Below are 18,730 nucleotides of genomic sequence, written 5' to 3' on the forward strand. Positions count from 1 at the left end.
GTCCTGATGTGTAATTAGAAACGTTGTATGTATGTGGGAAATTTCAGTCAACTGCATGCTGGTTGAACAGAACATGGTGATGAATGAAAAACCTGCTCAGTTGTCAGAAATCCTGCCTGAGCTATGTCAGCACATTTTCTCATTGAGGTAACTGGTATTTCAAGAGCTTAAAAGGTTGTCCTTAGGGCTACAGGTGCTGGATTAGAGAAGCTCATTCGGGACTTGGGGAATGTCTTAGTAAAGCACCGGCTGTGCAGGCAAGAAGGCAAGAGCAGATTAGCAGCACCTACATAAGAGCTGGACATGGTGACATAGGTCAGTAGCCCCATCATCGGGATGTGGGGTCAGGTGAATCCCTGGGGCTTGCTAGCCAGCCATCCTAGCCCAAATGGAACACATCCTCCATTTACCTTGGTGGGAGCCTCTGAGAAATACCAGTTTTCATGGTTAATTGTGCAGTTGAAAACAAATATCCTCTCCTTCCCCAAGTGTTTAGCTACAGTCTCTAAGTCTCTAGTAATGTCAGTTTCCCAGTAGAAACCATGATGGGAGATTCCCAAAGGACACCGCTTTTTGGCCTTTTAGAGCCTGTGTGACTCTGTTTTGCTGTCATTTGCTCCTGCCCCAACCAAGTACTGTTTTTCCTGCCTGGAACTTGGCACACACCTTTACTTCATCAGTATTCCTTGGAATGCTGAGCTTAGCTCCAGAAAGATTTCCAGGCCTCTGCACTCCAGCCACTGTCCAAGGTTGGGGCAGGTCTCTGGTTGGCAGCAGAAGCCAGACACCTGGTGAGAATCAGCCTCCCAAATGCAATTTTCAGCCCCTTGACTAAAACCGATTTAGTTTAATAGTGTGTAATCCGGTTTGCCTGCTCATTGCAATGTGGCTTAGGGCAAGTCTTTCTCACTCTAACAGACAGTTTTCTGGACTATAGAATGATGTTCTCAGCGTTTCAGCTCAGGTCAGTCAGGAGGATTAACTGAATAGAATACTACTTGTAGCTCCTTTAGCTGTTGGCAAGCTCTTGGAGTCAAGCTAATTAGGATCATTTTCAGAGGACCTATATCTCCAAGCTGTGTCTTGGGGGTTTCCCCCTGGAGAAGGTAGGAAGGTTTGGAACACTGAAGTCTCAGCGCTAGGTTCCACACAATGTCCCAAACAGGGAAACTAGGCCAGGAATACTAGAAGATTCCACCTCAATGATTCTGATCTCTTAATCACAGCTAATTTCTCAGTCCCAGCCAGCCAGCATCAATTGTCCCAGTAAAGGTTTCATTTGGTGGTGCTAGACTGTTGTCAATCATAGCTTATTCTTCAGTCCCAGATGACCAGAACCCACATAATCTTAATTCAGAATATCCAAACAGCCCAGATAGTCTTTGCTTCCCTCTGAAACTTGGCAAGCCCGGCCTCCATTGTTCATACCTCTTAGCGTTATCATCCAAGTTCCCACAGAACAGCTCCCTAAGCTCTGAGCACTCAATGGTTTTTCCAGCCCCAATCCTCCCCTAATTAACATAGTTACATCTGTCACAGCCAAAGTATGTGTTCCAGGTACCAGTTGCTGTATTAGTTACTTTTCTGTTACTGTGCTAAAATACATGTACCTATGTACTCATGTACCTGCATACACACACACACACACACACACACACACACACACACACACACACACACATTTATTTAAAAATAAGACTAAATTGTCATTGTATGCTGAATGCATGTCTTTGGTGCTGGGGCTTCACACATGCTAAGTATGGACTTGACCATGGAGCTACACTCCCAGCCCTCAAGGCATGCCTTGTTTAAAAGGACTTGGACTTCAGGCAGGAGAACGAAGTTCAGAAATGTGAAGAAAGCAGCACAGCTGTAGCTTGGCGGTCAGAGGTTTATTCTTGCATCAGGATGTTCTCGATCTTGCAGTTCGCATGTCCCAAGAATTCAGTGACATTCACTGGCATTATAATCAGAGCAAGATCAAATGGTAAATGTAATCAAAGAAAATGTGAGAGAAATGGAACCATGACGCATACACACAAAGATTGCACATAAATTAAACATGGCTTGGTTACAAACGAAAATATATCAGTAAATACGCATGAAAAAAACCCAACAACATGGCCATGTCTCCAAATGCTGAAACACAGGTATCAGGCTCATTTTAAAAAGTTTAAAAACACATAAAAAATACCTTGGAAAACACAGGTGTGCATTCCTCATTCATCTAGCACATGGAGAGAGTAAAGCAAGTCACACAGTGACCAAGGAACGCACCTGATCAGAACACTCAGCTCTGATTGCTATTTGGCATTTGAACACAACTGCATGCAACAGAGAAATGAGAAGGTCATTGTCAGTGCCGGACTGTTCACTGGCGGATACTGGACCTTTGACTGAAGAAAGAAGGACATGCCAGGTACACAGAAAATGCTGAGACTTGACTTAGGATGCCCCTTGTATACCAAGGCTCTGTGTCTTAGGGAAGCTGAATTTGGCTGTGGCATTAGCCAAGAGACTGGAGGGATTGGCCCTTCCAAAGAAAGACAAGTGCTGCCCCAAATGTGCCCACAGGAGGGCAGCTTCTGTTTAGAAACAAGTGGAGCTCCTGCAGGGGAATCTTGGGCAGCCCCAAGGTGAGGAAAAACACACAAATAGAATATTTTTCTAGACATCCTGAAAAGGTGTACCCTAAAGGCATTTCTTGATACAAGAGATGCCTGGGATTCTGAGCAACTAAGTTGGAGTGCCAAGGAGCATGGCTGAACTTTGGTGTGGGGCCAGTATGAGGTCACCTTCATCCCGGTGGGCTTGGGGTGCAGAGTGGAAGCTTCCCTTTGTCCTGCTTCAGTCAAAGAAAGGTATTGGGCTTGAGGTTTAGCATGGAGACAAATGAAGCCACTGGCCAAGGAAAGCTCCTCGCTCTTGAGCGTCTTCTGCCTGTGCTCCACTCCTGCTTAGAGAAGGGGAGGTCCACTCAGCGCAGAGAGCCAGCCCTGGGTGCAGTCCGTGGTGAAGACAGAAGCCACTGTCGTCTTTCACCCTGCATGCTGGGCACCATCTTGTGCCTCTGGATGAAACTCAGGGCTGTAGGATGTGAGAGAAGCTTGGTGACTTGTTCACCTGTAGGAGGCAGTGACCGACCCTGGGGTTGTCCCCATACACACTATAAACAAACAAGGACACACAGTGCAATAGGCGGACATGATCAGTCCTCCATGGAGATGGCAAATAAGGCCTTTATATTTTCATATCCCTTTAAAAAATACCCAAACTGTATGTTCAAAGCCTTCAGTGAGCTAGACCAGATGTCTTTTTTTTTTTTTAACTTTGTGCTCATTTACTAGGTACCTAAATGCCATAGGAAGATTATATTGAAGTCAGTGTTTCTACATTCACCCTCTCCCCACGCCATCCTTCCCCTAACGTACTCCTCTCTGGCAGTGTGACAGTCACTGCCACCTGGGTTCAGAGGCTTCAGCAGCATTTCCACTCAAAGGTAAGTTAGACTTCAAATTAGGCTTTTTCTCACTCTCATTTTTTTTCTTTTAAATTAAACACCAAGTAGTGGGATGTTTAAAAAACTGTACAAATCTAGATTTTAAGATTTCTTTGCTTACAAACCATTTAACTTTTTACAAAGAAAATCTGATATACCAAAATGCCTGTCAGAAGGTTTACAGTGCAATAGCTTGTGGTCATCCTACTGTTTCTACGTGTGTGTGTGTGTGTGTGTGTGTGTGTGTGTGTGTGTGTGTGTGTGTCAGATGCTTCATTTCAATGAGGAAGGGAAGGAAGTAGTTTTGCATTGAGCCTGTAGACTCAATTAAGATCAGTACAGGCAGCTGGGCCAGTGGGAGGGCCATTGGATTGAGTTGGCTGGATTCTGAACCAGGCACACAGGCAGATGGACAATAAGTGGTTCCCCAGGAACAGCTCTGATGGCTAGTGGGGGATACTGGAGGCCTGTGAGAATAGATGACCTGGGACCAGCACCTCTTTTCATCAAGTTTACAGTGGCAGGGGCACGGCCTTTCACAAAACAAGGCCTTTAAAAATTCCCTGCAAAGTCACCATCTGCCCTTGTGGGTCTGAGACCTAGATTCAGGTTGCGAGATCTCTGATTTTTTTTTTTTTAACGTATTTTTTGAGACAGTCTTATTGTAGCCCACGCTGGACTGGACCTCAAGGCAGTCCTCATGCTTCAGCCCCTCAAGTGCTAGAAACACAGGTATGCACTGCCATGCCTGGCTCCTTCTCTGATCTTTCAAATGTAAAGATGAACTGCAGGGCTGAGACCCAGGACTTGACCAAAGCCCCTGTATATACTGTTTGCCGCACCCCGATGCCCTGGGTGGGCATGACAGCTGGTAGGAAGAGTAAATGTGTCCTGATTCTGAGTCCTCAACTGTTTTCTCCACGAGGGGCTTCATGGTTAGCATCTTTCACAGACACATTTGACATATTAAGAGCTACATTTACAGATGCATGACATGTGACATCACATGATGTGAATCTAACAGAATTAAGATACTGACTGATATTAGCAGAAGTATATATCTTCCCGGATAGTATTTGACCTTAACACATTATGCCAACTTTTAAAAAGGGCATTTAAGATTTAATAACCTTACAGCAGGTAGCCTTTAGAACATAACAAAATATATACAAAGGAATTAGGAAGGATATTAATGTCCACTAGGAAATAAATTAACATTATTATTTTTTTTTTACAAAATATACTGACCATTAAATTAAAAACTATTTTAAGGCAGGAATCTTCATTTGAAATTAGCATAATCAGAAAATATATCGATAAAGTCTTGTACCACTTTGTAGCAGAATTCATATTGCTCCTGCAAAGAGAACAAGAGTGTGTTAGTAAGCTGCTTCACACATGCTTGATACATTCAATCAGAAGATGTCAGTCAGTCTGTTGATGCACCGAAGTCTGTGGTTCCCTCCCACACATCAGCTTCTGTTATGTAATGTAGCAGCTTCTAGGCACAAGACATGTTCTAAACTAAGCTGTTTTTCTATGGGAAACATCAATTTTCAGTTTTATTCTAGTGTATTTTTAGAAAGGTCTTAGGCAAATGTCTCTACTTTTCATATTGACATTGGAAAATATTTTGTGTATATGTGTGCACATCTGTGTGTGTATTTGTGTGTGTGCAGGTACATGTTTTTGCCTGCACGCGGAGACCAGAGGTTAACCTCAGTGTCCTTCCTCAGGTGCTGTCCACCCGGGTTTTGAGACAGGGTCTCTCACTGGCCTAGAAGCTGCCAAGTAGGTTAGGCTGGCTGCCTGTGAGCCCCAGGGAGCCTTCCTCTGCTTCCTAGCTGTGGGATTACAAGCATATGCTATCATGCCCATCTTTTTTTTTTTTTTTTTTTTAATTTATTGTGGGTTCTGGGGAATGAAACTCAGGTCCTTTTGCTTTCAAGACAAGTGCTTTATCCTTTCCCCAAGGCCAGTAAACACGAGTGTGTGTGTGTGTGTGTGTGTGTGTTTTAGTGTATGTGTGCATATATGTGCGTGTGTGTGTGTGTGTGTGTGTGTGTGTGTGTGTGTTTGATACATGTTTGTTGTTTTGAGACAGAGTTTTATGTTGCTTGGCCTATCCTGAACTCACACTAGTCAAGGATGACCTTAAACTCTTGATCTTCCTGCCTCTACCTCCCAAGTGTTGAGAATATAAGTATATGCCACCACAGCTGGATGAAAACTATCTGTGAGGTGGGAAAAAAAAAAAAAAAAAACCACACCACAGTTTTAACATTGAAAAATCAAGTTCACAGTGCCTAACTTATAACTTAAGTAAATGAAAATCACATGGCTTTATATTAATATACATTTCATTAGAATTTGCAAGACTAAATGTTTGTGTGGGGCCTTTATATTATCACCGCCACAGCCCACCTATCTTTGTGCATGGGTCAGGGTGTCTGTCAAGAGTGGTCAGTGTGGGGAATGAGCAGGTGGGAGAGAAGTCCTAATTAGGAGACTCTGGGAAATGACAAAAGAGAACAGCCTTTAAACCTGCACTTGCTCCTTCAGCATGAAGCATTTCGGAATTCAGTGCAGACTCTGACCCTCTAACCAGGAAGTGTGCGTGGGGTAATGAAAGAGAATATGTAGAGCAATTGGATGCTAGGAGACCTTCCCCTCTGCCAGGCAAGACCCTCAGAGGGGCCTTGAGGTTGAGTGAGACCTTCCAAAGGCAAACAGACTAAATGCAACAGTGGAACACGGAAAATAACAAGCATCAGGGCTTTGAACTTCAGGGCTGCTTTTGAACTCTGTAACAGTGTTTTTAAATGGAAATAAATTTGCACATGAGCTCCTCCTCTTGAGTCTAAGACCCGGGGTGGGGAGTGGGGGTGGGGGGGAAGCTTTACTGTGAAAGGCTGCAGTTGGGTCAGGCACTCTGGGAAATGAGCCCTCCTCCTCCTCCCTTACAGTGGGCACTCCTTTAATGAAACCTACATCAAGCACATGAAACAATTCCCGACTCTTCTGGAACATCAGATCGTTCAGATTCTTACCAGGGTTTGCACCATGTGTGGTCTCTGAAGTCTTAAGCTCTTCACAGCTTGAAAGACATCTAGGAGTCCCTCGGCTTTCACTCGTTCCAAAATGTTGCTGAGTGCTATGAACGTGCCTGTCCGCCCTGCTCCCGCACTGTGGAGGGAACGTGCATAGTGAAGGCAAAGCAAGGAAGAGCACACATGGGGAAGAGACCTGGGCACTTACCACCCCACCCCACCCCCGCGTGCCAGGGCAGAACTGAAGTACCAGTCACTGAAAGGCACCCGCATCTGACTGCATCTTTGTGTTTGATGCTGTGTATGTTCATATGCATGTAAATGTGTGTGTGTGTGTGTGTGTGTGTGTGTGTGTGTGCACGCATGTAGAGGCCAGAGGTCTATGTTTGTTGTCTTACCCTATAGCTTTCCACCTTCTTTTTAGACGTGCTCTTTCACTGAACCTAAAGCTCACTGTCTTGGCTGGGCTGGCTGGTCACCAGGCCACCGGTTTGACTTGTGTCTGTGCCTCACCAGCACTGAAGGTCACAGGTGTGCACCACCTCAGAAGGCTTTTTATGTGAGTAAAGACTCATGTTCATACAACAGAACACTATATTGACTGAGCCGTCTCCCAAGCCCCTTGACTGCAGCTTAAAGGATCGCTTATATACGTAATACAGCAAGACTCAGCAAACGAAACTCTGCTTACGCTGCTTACTTCCCTAAGCATAGTAGTCAGACAGCACCTGACATGGATGGGGACCGCTTAGAGGCTTTTAAGTGGTGTTTACAAAAAGTATGGTCCCCTGGCTGTCAGCTCAGCATTGCCTGGGATGCATTAGAAATGCAAACTTTCTCTTTTAGTGACAAGGAGAAGAGTTCCTGGCAAGTGCCAAGGCCTGGATTCTGGAACATTGACACCTAAAGGTGACGTTTTAGGGATGGCATGGTAGGAAATTTTCTAGTAGGAATAGTGGGCTCTCCTAAAGATGGTGCTTGGCCTGATGAGCCAAGCCCTGCAGAAGAGGTCTAGGAGAGGCTAAAGAAGGCTCCAGGCCAGCCTTTTCTAGTGCCCCCTGGCGGGGCATGGCTGTCCTTGGACCTCTTGGAATCTCCACAAATGTGGGCCTACTCTGACGTTCAGGATCTACTGTTGTGGTCCCCACGGCTGCTACCTGCTGCCCCAGGCTTGCAGAATTTATCTCTAGCACTGCAGAGCAAAGAGACACTTATTTCTAGTTCATTCATTCTCAGGGAGCTCTGCATAGGCTCCTGGGACTGAAAACTGAACTGTGAGCACCACTTGCTGGCCAGGCATGGAGTACACTAGGTGGGTTATCCACACAGGGAGAGTATCCATCCCTCTCATTAAACAGAGGCTCCTTGGACACCAGGAATAGGGTAATGGGTGAAAATAAAGAGTGTCCTAAAGTATGAGTCAAATGTTCAGGAAATGAAACAACCACAGCTCCAGCAGCTAGTGAGAATCACCCCAAAATAAAAGCATCCTAAACTGCTGCTTGCCAGGGCTTTGCAAGTGTGCAAAGATCACTGCAGCAGGTAGCATTGTGAAACAATCCCCTGAGAGCAGCTATCCAGCTCCCCCTAGCTGCATAGTGGGTCTCTAGAAACACATGGGCCACTTTTGCGGTCCCGCCAGGACAGGGCACCCGTGGGGGAGGGGCAGCTCACCTGCAGTGCACCGTGATCGGGTGGTTGCCTGTCTGCTGCTGCTGCTTCTGCACGGCTGCGATGAGGTCGATCATGCCTTTGCCCTCAGCTGGGATCCCAACCTCAGGCCAGCCGTGGAAATGGAACTGTCTCACCATGCGGATCTGCTCTTCCTGGCGGGCCAGGGGCTACCGATGGGAGAGAAGTCTGTGGTAGCTGCCTCACATCCTGCCAGGGATCTACCTGCCTGCCCACGGGTCCTCCTGGGTCTCAAAGCCCCACCTAGGCAGTCCAGGGGCCTGGCTAGCAATGACTACGCTTCCTTCTAGACCCCACTAGGCTCTGCCCAGCCCTCTCAGGGGCCTTGTGCTTCACTCAAAGATAAGACTCACGTTTCTTGGGAAGTTAAGCTCTGAGTTCCCATCAAGGGCTGGGGGCAAGCCCAGCAGCTCAGGCCATTCACTGCTGGCCCGGAGGGAAGAAATATTTGCACAGGTATAGCTTTCCTGAACTGATTGTCTCAGTTCAGAATTGAATCCAGCTTGTGAACTCTTCTACCTCTCACTGAGCCAGACAGCCCAGACCGTGTGGTCAGGGTTCCTTGTCCAGTGTGGACAGGGACAGCGAGGGGTTCTGGAAGGGACCCAAGAGGCCTCTCTACCTTCCTTCAGGTCCATTGTTCCTCCATCCTCAGCTGAGGTCACTCTCCCCAGAAGCAAGGCCCAGTAAATTAACCTCTTTACTATCGGACTCATCCTCCAGCAGGAGGCAGGTGGCATAGAAGCCAGAATTTCATAGGATACCTGCCACCAGATGCTCCACTGGCCCCTCGTGGTTCCCTGGGACTTAGGAACAGGTGGATGGTGACAGGTGCAGGGCCCACCCTGATATAGTAGTGAGCACATACTGAGTGATGGTGCTTCCTGAGGTCCATCAGAATTTGGGGGAGCCACAGCAATAATACCTGTTTAAAGGTAACCAGGAAGTCTCGTATGCTGATGGCTTCAGACAGGGTGTCGCTCTTTATTTCTATAGTTATATCTCCATGAGTCACCGAGCCCTCTGTTGGCCAATACTGGTAGCATTTATCCTAGGGGGACAAAATACAATGTTTTGTTGTGGCCTTATGGTGCAGTACTGATGCTGGGCCATTTCACATGACCAGAACATCTTATGTGAACATGGATATGAATCCCATTAATGTCTGTTGACCTTGAACAGAGAACGGGTCTGGAAAGACACTGATATACAGAACTTTGATACATGGGAGAAAGGAAGATTTATTCAATGGGTGGAATGTTGTGGAGTATTTGTTTACACTGTGTGAAGATGTTTCACTGTGACTGGTTTAATAAAGAGCTGAATGGCCAATAGCTAGGCAGGAAAGAATGGGTGGGACTTCCGTGCAGAAATAGGAACTCAGGATAAATCTAGACATGTGAGAGACGCTAGCGAGACACTGAAGAAGTTGGACATACAGTACAGAGAAGAGGTATCTGAGCCACCTGACAGAATGTAAATTAATAGAAACAAGTTAATTGAAGTTAAAAGAGCTAGTTGGGGAAAGCCTAAAAACTAAGGCCAAGCTTTCATAATTAATAATAAGTCTCTGTGTCATTATTGGGAATCTGGCTGTCCCAAAGAAAGTCTGGCTACAGTGGAACTGGAAGATGAAATCCCAGACTCACTGTGCAGGGTTGACATGAACACCGGAGCTTCTCCTAGAATCAGGCCAGTAAACAAACAACATTAACCTATATTTCAACTTGACCTGGAATACTCTTTTACTTGGAAGAACACTTTTTGTGTCTCACTAAATAAGAAGGCATAAAAGACGAACCAACCCTGAGGCAAAAGACAGAAATATCAGCTTCCAATGAAGTTCACTTTGCTTTGTCAACAACCATCACTCAAGGAGTAAAGGGGAGGCTGCTGACTGCAGCAAGATGCTCACCTCATGACGCCAGCACAGAAGGAGCATCCGCCACATGTAAAGAACTCTTAAAGCAATAGGAAGGCAAACAGCCCGGTAGAAAAACAGGGACTTTGATAGTTAATCTTGACTGACACTTTGATGAGGTTTAGAATCACCTTGGAGACACACCTAGCCTCTTATGAGGGTGTTTCCAGAGAGATTCAACTGACAGAGGAAAACACACATTGACTGTAGGTGGTATCACCCCATGGGCTGGAGTCTGGAGTGAATGAACAGGAGGAAGTGAGTGGATCACATGTACCCATCTGTCTGCTTCCTGACTGCATCTGCAATGTGACCAGATGCCTTGTGCTCTGGCTGCCATGATGGATTTTCTTTCAATTCATGAGCCAAAATAAACCTATCTTTCCTTAAGCTTTTTTTTCTTTACAGGTCCTATATCACAGCAGTGAGAAAAATAACGAGAGGTAAAAAGCAAGGGATGCATTTTATACAAGAAAGAAGACATCCATAGATATGTAAGGTGATATTCCACCTTGTAGAAATGAGAGAAATGCCAATAAAAGCCATGAAAAGCTAAATTAACATTCACTTAGCAAGGACCAGAGTGCCTGAGAACTCCGGGCACTCTCAGAACACTAGCCATGCCAATGAATATGTCTCATTCATCACTGATAGTCACTTTGGACAGCAACCAGGAATTCTCACTCTTGAACAATCTGCAATCTGACATTTTGTCTACCTGGCACCTGCTAACCACTGGCAACAAGAAGCATGTCATCACTGCTCATCAAGCAACAGGATGGAACTGGGTCCACTGTCGAGGATGTAAGAAGGGCTGAATAAGTGGATGCAGGATGTATGTTTGTAGCAGAATACAAGGAAATAGTGGCTGAGTCCCAGTCACAGACATAAGCATAGGAGAACAGCAGAGTCACCACTCTATTTAGAAAAATCAAGTCTCAGGAGATTACACACAATGGAATTCTTTATATAAAGTTGCAGCACAAGCAGAATAAAGTAACTGTTTCTTTAGGCATGAATACATATGATTTAACCCCCCCCCCCGCCCCCGGGAGGGGAGTTGTTGCCTGTCCTTGAATTTCCCTTGTAGCAGAGGATAAGAGAAATTCTCTAAGCCTCCTCTGCCACTTCCCAGTTCTGGGATTACAGGTGTTACTACTTTATCCAGCTGATTCCATGCCCCCCTAACAAAACAAATGATATATCCACCAGGATAGCTTTAATCAGGAGGACAAAACACAAGTGTTGTCAGGAATGTGGACAAATAGAGCCCTTGAACATTGAGATTGGGATTGTAAACGGGGATGAGGTCAAAGGCTAAGAGCAGGTACTGGTTTTTTCAGAGGACCAGAAGGTTCTCAGTATCCCTATCAGGCAATGCACCATTGCCTATAACTCCAGCTCTAGGGGGTCTGACTCCCTCTTCTGGGTCTTCGTGTGTACCTGCACTCACATGCATGCCTCCCTGTCCCCAACCCCAGCACACAATTTTAAAAAAAAATCTTGAAAATCTTGAATGATCCAAGTTTATGATATGAAGTTATATTATAAGGAAGTGATTTCACTTGTAGGTATGTGGATGAGAAACACAAAAGTTATTCCTGCACAAAAACTTGAACACAAATGGCCACAGCATCAGTATCCCAACAGCCCCAAAGTGGAAACAGCACAGGTATCCATCAACGGGTGAACAGGGAAATGCAAGTTGCATCACCATACACAAGACGGAATATCATCAGTGAAGAAGTCTGCACTGAGTGCTCAGCCTTACGCGGGACATCTATATCAACTCTGCCCCAATCTTGGACTCATCGAGGCCCAGGGAAGGAACATCATGAAAGCTGGAGTAGAAAGAATTTAAGGGCCAGAAATGGGGAGGGTTGTGTGAAATTCCTTTCATGAACTCACTGCAGCTATAGTTCCTGGCTCAAGAACCACTCACGAGCAAGCTGTCAAAACCAGTCCACATTCCAATAGGCAGCATTAATTGGGACTTGGTGGGTTACAAGAAAAAGGAAAGGAGAGGAGAGGGGGACTTGCTGGGGGTACCTGAGGGAAGAGGGAAGGGAGCTTGGGGAGACATGATCGAGATACGTTGTTCATGTATGTTAAATAGTTAGAAAAGAATGAAGTCCAGATTTATGCTAGCAGTGGACGAGCTTTGATGCCATGATGGCAGATGAGGACTCACTCCTGAAACAGCCCCCTCTGTGTGACTGCATTTATAGTAGCGTTCAGAAAAGCAAATCAGTAGAGTCAGGAAGCTGGCCAGTGTTGTCTGGGGCTGGGGCAGGGAGCGATGAGGTGACTGTTAATGGAACAGTGTTGCTTTTTGAGATGGTAACTGTGATTCGGAGTTTGACAGAAGGTATGTTTGCCCAACTCTATGAACACATTAAACCCTAACAAGCTGTTTCCTTAAAAAGATGGATTTCTTTCTGAGTGAAAGCATAGCTCAGTAAAGTTTTTGTTTGTTTGTTTGTCTTTTAAATTTTTTAAAAAGATTTATTTATTTTATGTATATGGTACTCTATCTGGATATATACCGCATGCCAGAAGAGGGCATCAGATCCCATTATAGATGGCTGTGAGCCATCACGTGGTTGCTGGGAATTGAACTCTGGACCTCTGGAAGAACTGCCAATGCTCTTAACCAATGAGCCATCTCTCCAGCCCCAAGTTTGTTTTTTAAAGCAAAGAAATCAAAACATAGATTCAGGGTCATGGCCATGTCTTGGGATAACACTCAGAGAGGCACTCGGTGCTAGTAAAGCATATTTTTCTGGGTTCGTGACATTATCAGGCCACAGGTGGGTCTCTGGGAAAATGGAAATGCCAAAGTCATCTAACTTTATTAGGACAACAACCAGGGGCATAGATCAATGTCTGCCTTTATGTCTCGCAGACAGTAAGTAAATGCCTTTTGCATTCACAGGCTGTGACCTTGACATTTAAAAAAGTAGCGGCACATCAAGGCAAGTAAGTGTAAGGATATGGAAGGCCAAGGCTGTTTATGGCTAACCACCCTTCCACCCATCAAAAGCAAAGATGAAGTAAGATCTCAGTCATCCCAGCCTGCCTGCCTCCCTCCCTCCCTCCCTCCCTCCCTCCCTCCCTCCCTCCTCAGTCCTCCTGGCTTGATCTCACTTATGTGTTCACAGGCTCCACACTGCTGAGGCATCATATCATTAGCTACCTCCCTCACGTACATCCAGTGCACAGATGACCTGCTCACCTGCTCCCGCTCCTGCACCTCGGTCAGCATGACGATCGTGTGTGATTTCCACTCCCACACCATCCTCCAGAAGTCCTCAACTGTGTGAGCCAGAGGCCCCTGTGTGGCCATGAAGTAGTCCTTCTGCCTGTAGCCCTTGAGGGAAGCAGAGGTTAGGGGTGAGCTACCTGTCCCCAGAGCTACCACCTCCACAGACACACAGGAAAGCCCTAGGCTAATGTTAACAACTCCAACATTCCATAGCCTGAACAGAAGTCTTGCTGTCACAGACGCATGCCCCAGCCCACAGATACACCCATGAAGCAGGAACTGCCACTTTATCAGGGTGCTGAGGTTATCTCTAAGGGCTATCAGAGGCTCTAGGTTACCAGCATTCAGTGGCCTTGCTCTGAATGGGCTTTTGTGTGCCATAGCTAGATTCTCATCATGGTGGTCCAGAGGGCCTTGGTGTGGAGCTAGAGCAGGGGCTTCTAGTCTCAACACCTCCGTCTGTCCCCTCAACTGCAGCAGAAGAGCTAATAGGCTGTTGGCCATAAGGTTCTTTCTTGTCTTTCTTCCAACTCCACTGTGCATGGAGACCAGCCCCAGCTGTGTCCCTAGATAAATCATCACCCAGTCTATGTGGGTTCACAGACATCACTCAAGAGCCAGCACACGCTCTGCACATATCCATCTGTGGTGTCACACCTATGCAAATGTGGAGAAGCTATCCATCAAAGGTCACGTGGAAACAGCCAATTAGTCAGCAGTGAGACTAGGCCCCAATTCCAAAGCTCCGTCGTTGTGGGTATTCATCCCGCCAATAGCTTTGGAGTACCAAATCTTTTAAAGATTTATTGCTTTTTAATTTTATGTGCATGGGTGTTTGCCTACATGTAGGTATGTGTACCATGTACATGCCTGGTGCGTGTGGAGACCAAAAGAGAGCCTCAACTCTCTCGAAACTGGAGTTCAGTGGTTGTGAGCCACTGCGTGGGTACAGTAAACCAAACTCAGGCCCTCTGTAAGAGCAGCAGGTGTTCTGAGCAAATAAGGAATCTTTCCCTTATTTTGAAATTTTGAAGCAGGGTCTCATATCGTACAAGCTGGTCTCAAAATCCGTATGTAGCCGAGGTTAGCTTTGAGTTCCAGATATTCCTAGCTCTAATCCTCAAGTCTTGGGATTACAAGTGTGTACCACCACACTTGGCTCACGGTTTATTATTTTAAAAACAAGTAATTCTGCCAAGAAAATAGTGTGCCGATGCCTCTTACTGTGTGTAGAGCAAGGTTCACACTCAAGAGCACGTGTTCCTACAAGAGGGAGTCATACGTTGCAACACACACACACACACACACACACACACACACGGGGCTGTAATACATACATCAATGAAGGATGCGTTGATATAGTCTGTGTATTCTTGCCCTCTTTTCATGGAGAGGATTACCCGATTGAAGTCATCTGCAAAGTAAGATTCCCTTTGTTAGCGTAGATACCATCCTGCCTTATAGACTATGACGGTCAAGGTTAATAGTCAGCTTGGCAAGATCTAGGCTGGCGAGGAGATGGGCCTGGGGCCAACTGTGGGGGTTACCTTGGTTACATTAACTGATGTGAAGACCCATGTTAATTGTGGGCGGAGTCATTCTCTGGCCAGAGACTCCTAGACTGTGCCAGATGGAGGAAGTGGGATGAGCCGCAACATGTGCTCGTTGCTCTCAGCTTCCTGACTGCAGATGTTATGTGAGCAGCTGCTCCAAGTTCCCTCTGCCTTGACTTCCCCACCAGGATGGGCTATACCCTGGAACTGTGAGCCAGACTAAACTCTACTTTAGGTTGTTGTTGTCAGGGCATTCCCTCATAGCAACAGGAAAGGAAACTAAGGCACAGACCAAGACTATTAATAAAGCCAACTCTTAGGGATGTTTCCGTTATCAAATAGTGGTTCGGGGAAGCTCTGAAAGCAACCCAATTGTCATTTTCATTTTTCATGAATCAGTGAAATATATCCCCAAACAGGAGCATTAAAAATACTACACCTAGGAACAAAGGGAGGGTAACCAGATAGGAGCTGGGGCTGGCAGGGGACACACTGAGGCCACAAAGAAGCAAGAGATGGAGGCCAGGGGACAAGGGTGGATTGCCTCGTCTCTTGGAACTCTCTGCTTCTGGTGAAGAGGTGGCCATGATGAAAAGCCTGTTTACAGCCATTCAATGGTGGTGAGCCATTGCCCCATGGAGGGCACGAAGAAACATGGTGTGTGACGTGAACTGCCTTCTCTTCAAGCCAGTGCTTCCCACATGCTTCTCTAGTTGTGTTTGCCCACATTTCTCTTCGTTCCCCACCTCATGGGGGAGGAGTGGGAGAGATGTGAGTCCCTCCATGCCTACTGTGGGTCTTTGCCTCAGTCATCCCAACCCTCAATGGCAGGCCAGAGTTAACTCTACCCTAGGTCAGTGTTATGCAGTCCCCAAGGCAAGTTTTTTTTTTCCTTGAAGGACTTAGCTGAATTCATTTTTGGTCTGATTTAGTCCTTTGGCAAGTGCGTGTCCTTGGCCATGCTATTTACTCTCACCTGTGTAAGGGGGAGGTGTCTCCAAGTTCTAGAGAGCACTAGTGAGGCACCAGGTCATGTCTGAGGCAAGCTTCTTAGTGGACCCTCCCTATAAAGCTCAAGTGTCTTGCCTTTGAGCCACATTCTAGGCACCACCTGAGACCCTCACGGGTCTGTGGAGAGTTCCCAGAGTGCCCTGGGAGGATCATTTCTTCCTTGTGTTGGACACAGAAGCACTTGCTCCCTAGTATGATGTTCAAAGGTGGGTGGTTCAGGGCCTGAGGCCTACATGCCCACTGGCTTACATGGAATGATCTGGATGACACGGGCCTTCTTCATGTTGGCAGGCAGGTTGCCAGTCCTCATATTCTCCTTCATGATTCGCACGTTGGTCAGTTTCTGCAGCCAAGGAATGTAGTTAGAGCAAAGGATGACAGACCTGAGGCAGGGGACTTGCTCAGAAGGTTGTCTCCATCTCCAGAAGTAGACTTGGCATTGGGGGACTAAGGGATCCTACATATAGCTTGCCCTGTCATTCTTCCCCAGAAGCCCTCAGCCTGACACCCATCTCCTAACTCTCTGACCACAAGAGGCCATTTTCCCTGGCTCCTTAGCCACTGACCGCCTCAGGGCAAGGACTCACCCTGAACTCATCTAGGGTGTGGAAGACTCCCCGAGCACTCACCCTGAACTCTTCCTCCAGCCCGATCTTGTCAAAATGGGTGGCTGTGCTGTGTAGCGTCTGCAGGTGTCTCTCCAGGGAGGACACATCCAGCTCTGTGTCCCCATAGAGGTAGTACTCCAGTAAGGCTTGGTAGATGAACGTGTACTGTACCTGCAGGGAGACAGGGTGTGCTGCTCAAGTCTGCCCGGGGCCCAAAGAGTGCTCCCTTCTTCCGCTGGTAAGAGAACATTAAAGGGCAGGAGCCCATTAATGATCATGTACACTGGTCGTCCAGGGTAAAATAAGACAACAGTAATGGCCGCTCCCTCCCTGGGGGCCCCAGGGGCTATGCCACCGCCCCTGTGGCATGTGAACATACTAAGGATCAGAGTCACCAGTCTTTGAGACTCTGTGGGAGGTAATGACAGAGTGGGAGAGACATCAAGTCTGACACTGGGCATGCTCATAGCCTGTGGCTACCTGCCTGTCAAAACCAGGCCTATAAGCTGGGCCTGGGGGTGCAGGTTTAAAATCCCAGTTATTCAGGAAGTTGAGATCTGAAGATCACAAGCTCAAGGGCTGCCCAGGCTACAGAGCCAGGTCGAAGCCAGGCTGGGCATCTCAGTAAGATCAAGTCTCAGGGAGTAAAAAATGGCTGAGAATACAGCTCAGTGGTAGAAAGAATTCACATGACAGACTGGGGTGCAGTACCTGGTACTGTAAAAACAAAATCAAAACAATAACAAAAACACAGTAAAAAAAAATTCTTTTTTTAATGGGCCTTTGGAGTAGGGCAAAGGCACCTGAGTGCTCTATGATGCCTAGGCCAGAGCAGGAAGAGGTGCCACTCACATCCGTCTGGACCATCTGAGGGCGCTGATTGCGGATTCTAGACACAAACTCAAAGACATCCACCTTCTGTTCTGAGTGTATCATGTCCATCATGGCGTCGATCACAATGAAAGTGCCTGTCCGGCCCACGCCCGCGCTTCAGGGAGGAGAAAGATGCCACCTCATGAGTCACATTCCCCTGAAGTAAATAACAAGCCTGGGAAGATGCCTGAACCTGGGGACAAAGGACACAGCCTAGGGCAAAATTAAGTAAGGTACAGCTTGGGAGAATAAGGAGCAAATCTGTGCAAGGCCACCAGAGGGCACTGCAGCCCCAGTAATTTAGCTCAGGACCAGAGACACTGAAGCTCTGTGTGTGTGTGTGTGTGTGTGTGTGTGTGTGTGTGTGTGTGTGTGTGTGTATTGTTTATTACTCCTACCCCAAACACTGTCTTCTTGTTACCACTGTGGTTGTGACCTGGTATGGGAACCGAGTGATTCTTGGGGTATCAGGTAGTACAGAGGACAAGGCAGTGGACCTGCCCAGAGCTCCCATGCCGGCCACCAACCTGAGCCTGTCAGCTTTGAAGAGGTTTATATATTGGGGTTCTATTCAGACATCACTGGGGCAGGGCATGTGTTCCAGTGACCAAGTGGGGTAGCTGCTGGGAAACTTCATGTCCACCAGCCCTAGCTCTGCTCACCCAACACTGTCCCACTAGCCACCCCACTGTGACTGCCTGCAAATGTCCTGCCCCTCCCTGACATACCTGCAGTGAACCACAATGGGCCCAGCATGTGAGGGGTTGAGCGTCTTCACTTTCTTCAGGAACTTCAGCATTCCGATGGGGGTGAAGGGTACCCCAAAGTCAGGCCAGCTGGTGAAGTGTAGCTGGGAGACCAGGCGTGGGGCTTTGCAGCTGTCTGGGAGTTGCTGCAAGGGACAAGGAAGAAGTGAGAGGTGGCGCCCCCTGACCCCGACCACTCAGCCTCTCCTTCTGAAGGACCGCTGAGGCTCATGCCAGGTCAGTGTCCACAAACACAGAGAGCCCTGGAACACAGGGGCGCCGTACCAGCTGTGAGTATGCACAGCTCTTGGATGGCAAAGGATTGCCACAGCTGCTTATTCCCAGGCCAGAATCCCAGTAGGCCCGCATCCCAAAAGCTGGTCCTAATGTTCAGATATTCCAGCTCTGAGATAGGCCTCCCTGCTCTGTCTGGACAGTCCCACCTCACTCCTGGGGAGCTGAGTCATCACTAGCATGTTCTTTTTTTATTTTAATTTTTATTATTTTTTTAA

The 18,730-nt window shown here is 47.0% G+C and overlaps 1 protein-coding gene across 1 annotated transcript in view; it reads right to left on the reverse strand.

Annotated features, from left to right (window-relative positions):
- Positions 1–1,873: 1,873 nt before the first annotated feature.
- Positions 1,874–18,730, reverse strand: part of Ptpre (protein tyrosine phosphatase receptor type E) — a 149,122-nt gene continuing 132,265 nt past the window's right edge. The window contains exons 12-21 of the mRNA XM_059265074.1: positions 18,201–18,364; positions 17,452–17,587; positions 16,621–16,770; positions 16,241–16,334; positions 14,765–14,841; positions 13,398–13,532; positions 9,167–9,292; positions 8,224–8,390; positions 6,550–6,685; positions 1,874–4,856 (exon numbers count right to left, since the gene is read on the reverse strand). Of these exons, the coding sequence (XP_059121057.1) occupies positions 4,782–4,856; positions 6,550–6,685; positions 8,224–8,390; positions 9,167–9,292; positions 13,398–13,532; positions 14,765–14,841; positions 16,241–16,334; positions 16,621–16,770; positions 17,452–17,587; positions 18,201–18,364 (1,260 nt within the window). The 3' untranslated portion in view covers positions 1,874–4,781. The remainder of the gene's footprint in view (positions 4,857–6,549; positions 6,686–8,223; positions 8,391–9,166; positions 9,293–13,397; positions 13,533–14,764; positions 14,842–16,240; positions 16,335–16,620; positions 16,771–17,451; positions 17,588–18,200; positions 18,365–18,730) is intronic.

The sequence above is a fragment of the Peromyscus eremicus genome, chromosome 1 (assembly GCF_949786415.1).
Source record: "Peromyscus eremicus chromosome 1, PerEre_H2_v1, whole genome shotgun sequence".
NCBI lineage: Eukaryota > Metazoa > Chordata > Mammalia > Rodentia > Cricetidae > Peromyscus > Peromyscus eremicus.